Here is a 9,095-nt window from a genome sequence, read left to right on the forward strand (position 1 = left end):
TTTATTTTTCTATTTTGATTTTTTTACTGTTCTAGAATAAAGTGCAATACCACTCCACTACATTAAGGGGCAGTGGCTCATTGGCAGAGTGTAGGGAGCATTCGCTCGGTGGTGTAGGGGTTTTGTTTGCACTGAGCATGCGCGCTTTGCACACAGTACAAAGTATGAGTATGAAGTGTAGACACGAAGTGTAGCAGACCCTCAAGTGACATCATGAAAAAATTTTTAACAGGGATGAGAAGACAGGCGGAGAAAGAAGAAGATAAAGAGACAAACGAAAAGTCTCCCGAAAGCTAAGACGAGGAAATATGACGAAGCGTATGTAGCACTTGGCTTCACTGTGACTACGGTGGGAGACGAGGAAAGACCGGTGTGCTTACTGTGTCTAAAAATGTTGGCAGCGGACAGCATGAAGCCAAATAAATTAAGGCGTCACTTAAAGACATTACACCCTAATCACGCTGATAAGCCGCTTGAGTTTTTTCAGCGAAAACGTGTTGAATATTGCTCAGCAATCATCCCGCTTTCTGACTGCTACTTCAGTAAACCAGCGAGTGTTGTTGGCATCATATAAGGTGGCATACCAAATTGCTCAGCACAAAAAACCCCACACCATAGCAGAAGAGCTGATACTGCCTGCAGTATTAGACATGGTCTCTGTCATGCTGGATAACGCAAGTGCTGCAAAAATAAAAACTATCCCTCTGTCAAATGACACTGTTGCTAGACGTATAAATGACATTGCTGACGATCTTAAAGAACAGCTGGTAGAAAAACTCAAAGATAAACGTTTTGCCTTACAATTTGATGAAGCAATTGACAGCAACAAAGACTGTTTGTTTATTGCTTATGTACGTTTTGAAATGACAAATTCCCTGTGTGAGGATCTACTTTTTTGTAAATATGTCAGAGACAGAGCCACAGCCGAAGAGCTATTCAAAATGCTAGACTGCTTCCTGACTGAGAATGGGCTAAAGTGGGAGAACTGCATTGGTGTTTGCAGTGATGGTGCACAGACCATGGCAGGGATGAGAAAAGAACTTCAGACTCTCATAAAGAAGGCTTCACCTAATGCTGAGTGGACACACTGTATTTTACATAGAGAGGCACTGGCATCAAGGCACCTTTCCTCTGAATTAAGTGAGGTTATGACTGACATTGTAGGAGTAGTCAATTTAATAAAGACCAGACCACTAAAAACAAGAGTTTTCTCTGCTATCTGTGAGGAGATGGGAGCTGAACATCAAGCTGTGCTGTTTCACAGTGAAGCAAGGTGGCTGTCACGAGGAAAAGTGTTATCCCGAGTTTTTGAGGTCAGAGAAGACATAAGAATGTTTTTGGAGCAGGAGCACAAGTATGAAGTTGCAAGAAAGTTTAGTGATGAGAACTTTCTGATGAAACTTGCTTACCTGAGTGACATATTTGGAAAGCTCAATGAACTAAATCTACAGCTTCTAGGGAAAAATCAACATCTCCCTCAGGTCACAGACAAGATCAACTCTTTCACTCGAAAGCTTGCAATGTGGGGCAGGCGACTTGATGAAGGAAATACGGTGTCATTTGAGAACTTGCAGGAATTTGTTGACACTACTGACTATGATGTCACCTCAGTGGTTCCATATTTTAAGCAGCATATTTCATCACTGATGGGATTCTTTACAAAGTACTTCCCTAAAAACAGTTCCCAGTATGACTGGGTGAGAGATCCTTTTAATGCACCAGCTCCAACTGGTTTTAGCCTTGCAGAGAAGGAGCAGTTCATAGAAATCACATCTGACTCCATATTGAGACTAAGTTTCACATCCCAGACACTGAGTGAATTCTGGCTGAATGTGGAGAAGCAATATCCACTCTTAGGACAAAGAGCTGTGCACATTCTTCTTCCATTTGCAACTTCTTACTTGTGTGAGACTGGCTTCTCTGCTGTTGCTGCTCTGAAAAGCAAATACAGGTCCCGGCTACACTTTGAGAAGGAGCTGAGAGTTGCTGTGTCCTGCTTCAAACCCCGCTTCGAAAAGCTGTGCATTGCAAAATGTGCTCATTGTAGCCATTAATCCAGACATCATCTCTGATTAAAAAATCAGCTCAAATTATTTTATATATTTTTGTTTTGCAGGTTAAAGTTTTTTTAATATTGTGCTCCTGAGTAAATGTTGGTGATCAGTTTGAATGCATTATTATTTATTGATTTTATGTATTTTTTTTTCAGTATCATATGGTTTGACATGGTCAATCAAAAAATGTTTATAGTTTAATTAAGGATTTAATTTTTTTTTAATTTAGAATGCACTTTAAATCTTTTCCTTTACATTTAATAAAGCTATTCTTTGTTGTAAATTGGTCCATATTTCTTTCTTTTTTTATTCTCTTACACGGTAAGGATACAGTGTTATGCAGAGGTGTACTTATAACAATTTTATAGACAAATGATACTATTTATAGTCGCTGGGCGAGATGTTTTCTTCTTCCTAGGGGGGGCATGACAGAAAATAATTGAGAAACACTCGTGGAGAGTGAGTGAAGGGACAGCTTGTCAGTGCAGAGAATGTCTGGGGGCTTGACTTAGATAAAATAAAAAACGGTTTACAAGTGCTAAACTAAGGTTTATATCTTTAAAGTCGTAGATTATTTTAAATAATAGATAGATACAGGAGTTCTTACCCAAACCGTAGAGGCAGGCAGCTCTGCCCCTTGAAATGCTTGTGTGTCTTCGAGAGAAGTGGGCCACCAACAGGTCTGTAACTGGCCTGGATTTGTCAGGACATGCCCCGGGCATGCCCGTTCAAGGAGGGCTGCTCTTGACAGTTAAGCAGGTGGCTGTGGGATGAGTTCAAACAGGGGTCAGACATCCATCACATTCCCCTTGACATTTTCCTGAACCAATCACGTGCCAGGGGGCGGGTTCAAGGAGGGTCAGACATCCATCAAAAGGCCCTTGACAGTTTCCTGAAACAATCAGGTGCCAGGGGCGGATTCAACGAGGGGACAGACATCCATCAAAATACCCCTGACAGTTACCTGAACCAATCATGTGCCAGAGGGTGGGGGCTAGGTCACATGGGGAAGGCGTGGCGTCAGCAGGGGCGGGACTTCCGGTGTTGCATCAGCTGGGCGGGACTTCCGGTCTTGCATGATGGGGCAGGGCTTAAGGGTCATAAATCATAGGGTGGGACTTCCGGTATGACGTCCAAAGGGGGCGGGGCTTAAGGGTCATAAATTATTGTGACATAAACCCCATGCATATAACTACTAACCTTGTTGGTAATGGGTCAAGGACGCAGGTGGAGGGTTTCAGTTGAGAGATTATTCTATGTATTCTTCAGGTAAATCTATCCTGGTGAAAGAATTTAATTTGTTTATAACGGAGTACTGGGGTTTAGGAGGTTTGGCAGTGTTGGGGAGATGCACTATGTTATTTCAAATATCATTCATTTTTTGATTGAAAAATACAGCAATGTTCTCACAGGTTTCACTGGAAGTATTCTGGAGGCATTCCTTTGTGTTACCTGGGTTTAACAGACGATCAATTGTAGAAAATAAGACTCTGGGATTACTAGCATTGTTATTTATAATCTTAGAGAAATAGCAGCGCCTCTCAAGATGGACTGTGTTATTGTATTCTGTTATTTTAACCTTCAATATCTCATAATGGATAGTTAGTTTAGTTTTCCTTTATTTACGCTCAGCTCTACGACATGTTCTTTTTAAATCAGACACTCTTTGGGTCTTCCATGGAATAACAATGCTAGAAGATTTTTTAACTGTCTTTTCAGGTGCAACTATGTCAACAGCAGCTCTTACTTTAGAATTAAAGTTTTCCACCTTACTATTTACATTATCCTCGCTATTATAGTTGGCACTATAAGCGGACTGATTGCTTAGAATGTTTGTAAGTTTTAAAGCTTCTGATGAGTCAAAGAAGCATTTTTTAACAATATGCTTCTCTTGAATGCTTTCTATCATTATTTCTATATTAAATAGTAGAAGAAAGTGGTCTGATAGACCAATATCAATGATCTGCTTCACATCCACTTTTAGTCCTTTGGTAATTACTAAGTTAAGTCTAACATATGACCTGCTTTATGTGTAGGTTGATTAACGAGCTGTCTCAAATCAAAAGAGTCCAGGAGGTTCATGAATTCCTTTACTTTTAGGTCACACTGATTATCAATATGAAAGTTAAAGTCGCCGACAATTAAGAGTGTGTCATAGTTCGTAATTAAAATTGGCATAAAATCTGAGAATTCCTCAAAGAAAAACGCGTTAAATTTAGGAGGTCTATACACGGATAATACTAGAACGTGAGAATCTCCATGAATAACAACGACGAGATACTCAAAGGACTTAAATTTATCAAAACTGACATCTTCATACTTTAACCGGCTCGAGTAAATGTTTGCCAAGCCACCCCCCTTTTTTCCCTGGCGGTCTGCACGAGTAAAACTGTAATCTGGAGGCGAAGATTCGATTAAAACAGCTGCGTCGTCTGAGTTAAGCCAGTGCAATAAAATCAATATTTCTATCACTAATAAGATCGTTAATAAAAAATGTCTTGTTAGATAAAGCTCTAACATTTAATAGTGCCATATTTAATGTTTAGGAGGGGCAGAGCTGAATTCTATGCGTGTTATTGGTATTTGGAACAAAACGTTATTTTTGTTAACGCCGCTCTGTGTGTATTTTTTATGTAATCTACAATCTGTTTTTATAGTTTTAATGCATTGTTGATCTAAAGTAGTAATTGCAATTAAATTATTGGTGTTTATGCCGCATTGCCTAGATTTTTTACGTGCATTAAGATTGGTTATTAGATTATTAATGTTATGCACTTTTACAGAAGACTTTGTTAAGCCATTATGTCCTAGCTAAGCAATAGCATTACGGAAGGGGTTTAAAGTAGAAATAGACAGTCAAGATAGACGAATTACCTTAGCGATGTTTTCGGAGAGGACCCGGGCGCTAAATCTATTCGGATGCAGTCCATCCCGCTTGAAGAAATGCGGCCTTTCCCAAATGAGGTCCCAATTGTCAATAAACCCGATGTCTTGAGTCTCGCAGAAGCCTTTCAGCCAGTTGTTTAATCCCAGCAGACGACTGTAGTATTCATTTGATCGTCTGATGAGAGGTAGTGGACCCGAGATGAAGATTTTTGTCGATGGGGTCCTCTCCTTCATGTCTTTAACTAGTGCTGCGAAGTCAGCCTTGAGAACCTCCGACTGTCAGTGCCGTATGTCATTTATGCCGGTGTGTAAAATAATGGATCCAACTGCCCTCTTGTGATACTCGTAGATGGTCGGCGCACGTCTGATCACATTTTAGACTCGACCACCGGGAAAACAAGAAACAAAAGATTTTCTATTAGGGCATGTGATATTGAGGTTTCGTACAATCGAATCACCTACCACGATTACATCACCCGGGGCTGAAGGCAAACTGGGGACGCAGAGAAGGTCGAACTTGTTCTGGATTGAGATGCTCGCCTGTGCCGATGGCGGTGTTCTAGCCTTGAACCCCCGCCTGCATAGCTGAAACACGCCGAGGTCTTCATTGGCGTCGTTGTCGCTCCTACGACGTGCGGGGGTGAAGCTTACTTGCCCTTGGAATTGAGCGGTATGAGGTGGGGTTAATGTTATGTCAATTTCAGATGTCAAGGGTTGTTTATCCAGCAGCCGAGCCTTCAAGTCTCTAAGGTACCTTCGTCTGGACAGGAGTTTCTGAATCTGTTTGTTGAGTGCCTGGAGTTCTTCGACGTCGCGATTTATCTCACTGTCGGCCATTGTCTGCTTCTACTTCTGCTTCCGCTTTGTGACCTAGGAAAGAAAGAGAGAGAATGAGAGTCATGCTAGACCAGCTCAAAGCAGCTGTGCCTGTGGCCTTCCATTTCCTGATTACATTCCTTACAGTTGAAACTGACAGTTTAAACCTCTGAGACAGCTTTTTGAAGCCTTCCCCTAAACCATGATACTGAACAATCTTCAGAGTTGCTTTGAGGTTCCCATGCCAAAGGGAAGCACAACTTGCAAATGATAGAAGAATCAAAAACAGGAAGGATGTGGGGCTCAGGAGAAACTCCCAAGAGACCCTCAGGTAGAATTAGCCAGCAGGGGGTCTCCACTGCCTCACAGAGGCAGTTGATCGTGAAGTCATATAGAACCTTTCGCTGGTAATGTCATCACGAGACACATGATGAAGCAACAAGGTAGACTACTAGATGTTCAAACCACAAGGCATGACATTTGGCTAATTGGCTATTGAAGATGGTGCCGACTGGTGTGGCTGGCCATCTGTTCGTCTTGCTAATCTATGTTTTAACTTTATTTTTATGTTTTAGTTTATCTAAGCGGCCACTGTCCTATGATTGCGATTCTTTACTTAACATATTTTCTTGCTTGCTTTCCACTCAATTTTCATCTCCTGATGGGATATTATGAGAACCTTCACCTTTGTTTTATTCATCTCCTGACTTCTTCACCCGGTGTTCACTTGTATCAGTGAGCTGAATGCCTCTCAGAGACGTAAACACACCCACTGTTGCCGTGGAAGAGCCGGTATTCCTGTTAAACAATGCCGGCTCAAGTCCCAGAGCTTGGATTCCTAATGCCTGCGAGTTGTCTATGACCCATCTTCTCCTGCACATGACTCCATCCCTGGTCCATGGACGCATCTCAAGGCGGCATTACTCTTCCTCGGTGTGCTCTCGCGGAGTAAATGCTGCTAATCTTTGCATGCTCACTCATGCTTGTCCCACAGCAAGCTCTTCTACTTCTATCAAGGCTGCTCTCTTGAACGTGAGATTAGTGTCTAATAAAATGTTTATTCTGCAAGACTTTATTATCTCAAATAAACTGGATTTCTTTTGCATCACTGAGACCTGGATTGTAAATGGTGACTCTTCAAGTTTTACTGACTTTGTACCAGCAGGTTATTCGTTTTTAAACTCTCCTCGACTAACTCGTCATGGTGGGGGCATTGACATTGTTTTTAAAAGTATGTACTTGTGTTGGAGCCTTACAAGGGGTCAGTTTAGTAGCTTCGAACTGCAACTTTTCGAAGTGTGCAGCTCCCCTTCTTTGTTGTTTGCTGTGGTTTATAGTCTTCCTGTAATTAATGACATCTTCATTTCTGAATTCTCTGATCTCCTGGCTGATATTACCTTCTCCCATGACAAAGTATTTATTTTTGGTGATTTTAACATACATGTTTGTTGTCAATCGAAACATTTGGTTAATGACTTTTTATCACTCAATTTATGGACTCAATTGATTTTATCCAGCACATTAATATGCCGACTCACTCTCTCGATCACACCCTTCAGTTAATAATATTGATTTATGTGATGTTTCTTTTACTGATCACTTTTCTATAATGATGGATTTGAATATTACTGTTGATGTTCCTACTACTAGTTGTGCTCCACGGTGTTCTTGCTTTTTAAATTCTTCTGTTATATCCGATTTTTAAACCATATTCTCTAGTCTTGATGTACATGTTCAATATGATGGTATGGATGATTCTGTTTTAGAATTTAATTCTTCTTGTAAAATGGTTTTAGACTCAATTGCTGTGCTCAGGATATGCTGTAATAAGAGAAGACCTGCTCCCTGGCTAAATGAAACTATGCCATGTCTGTTGAACTGTGGAACGGTATTGGAAAAAAGATGGACTGATTGTTTCTAAACAGATTTTTAGGACTTTTCTGTTCAACTTCCAGGTTGCAGTTAAGAAAGCTAAACATGATTTCTTCTCTGATTTAGTATCCTGTCATTCTAAGAATCTAGGGTAATATTTAATTCAATTATTTTGGCAAATTCAAGTCCTTTGAGTATTTTGCCATTGTTATTTCTCAGTTTCTAGTATCATCCGTGTATAGACCTCCTAAATACAATGCGTCTTTCTTTGAGGAATTCTCAGACTTGGTGTTAATTGTAATTACGAACTATGACACACTCCTAATAGTCGGTGACTTTAACTTTCATATCGATAATCAGTGTGACCTGAAAGTAAAAGAATTCATGAACCTCCTGGACTCTTTTGATTTGAGCCAGCACCTTAGTCAGCCTACACATAAAGCAGGTCATACGTTAGACTTAATAATTACTAAAGGACTAAAAGCTGATGTGAAACAGATCATTGATATTGGTCTATCAGACCATTTTCTGTTACTGTTTAATATAGAAATAATTATATAAAATATTCATGAGAAACATATTGTTAAAAAATGCTTCTTTGATTCATCAGCAGCTTCAAAATTTACAAACATTCTAAGCAACCAGTCCCTTTATAGTGCTTACTACAATAGTGAGAATAATGTAAATAGTAAGGTGGCAAATTTTAATAATAAGGTGAGAGCTGCTGCTGACATTGTTACACCTGAAAAGATAGTTAAAAAATCTTCTAGTACTGTTATACTGTGGAAGGCCCAAAGAGTGTCTGATCTTAAGAGAACATGCTGCAGAGCTGAGCGTAAATGGAGAAAAACTAAACTGACTGTCCATTATGAAATATTGAAGGTTAAAATAACAGAATACAACAACATAGTCCAACTTGAGAGGCGCTGTTATTTCTCTAGAATTATAAATAACAATGTTAGTAATCCCAGAGTCTAAAGAATTCTATACGATTGATCGTCTGCTAAATCCAGGTCACTCAATGGAATGCCTCCAAAAAACTTCCTGTGAAACTTGTGAGGCTTTTGCTGTATTTTTTAACCAAAAAATGAATTATATTAGAAATAATATAGTACATCTCCCCAATACTGAACCACTTAAACCCCAGTACTCCATTTCAAACAATTTAAATTCTTTCACCAGGAAAGATTTACCTGATTTATATAAAATAATTTCTCAACTGGGACCATCCACCTGCATCCTTGACCCAATACCAATAAGTTTTTTCAAAGAAGTATCGGGCGTGCTAATTGATAGTATTCTTGACATAGTAAACTTATCATTAGATACGGAGATCTTCCCAGACTGTCTTAAGAATGCTGTAGTTAAACTCTTGCTCAAGAAAAATAATCTTGACTCCTCTGCTTTTGAAAATTTTAGACCTATTTTTAACCTGCCTTTTTTAAGTAAAATTCTAGAGAAGGCAGT

At 39.7% G+C, this 9,095-nt stretch overlaps 1 protein-coding gene across 1 annotated transcript; it reads left to right on the top strand.

Annotated features, from left to right (window-relative positions):
- Positions 1-650: 650 nt before the first annotated feature.
- Positions 651-2,054, top strand: LOC120524374 (zinc finger BED domain-containing protein 5-like). The gene has a single exon (XM_039746234.1). The coding sequence runs from the start codon at positions 651-653 to the stop codon at positions 2,052-2,054; it is 1,404 nt and encodes a 467-aa protein (XP_039602168.1).
- The last annotated feature ends 7,041 nt before the right edge of the window (positions 2,055-9,095 follow it).

This window comes from Polypterus senegalus, chromosome 2 (assembly GCF_016835505.1).
Source record: "Polypterus senegalus isolate Bchr_013 chromosome 2, ASM1683550v1, whole genome shotgun sequence".
NCBI classification, from domain to species: Eukaryota; Metazoa; Chordata; class Cladistia; order Polypteriformes; family Polypteridae; genus Polypterus; species Polypterus senegalus.

Excerpts from the sequence above, each read along its gene's own strand:
- LOC120524374 (XM_039746234.1), top strand. The coding sequence starts at position 651 with ATGGTCTCTGTCATGCTGGATAACGCAAGTGCTGCAAAAATAAAAACT.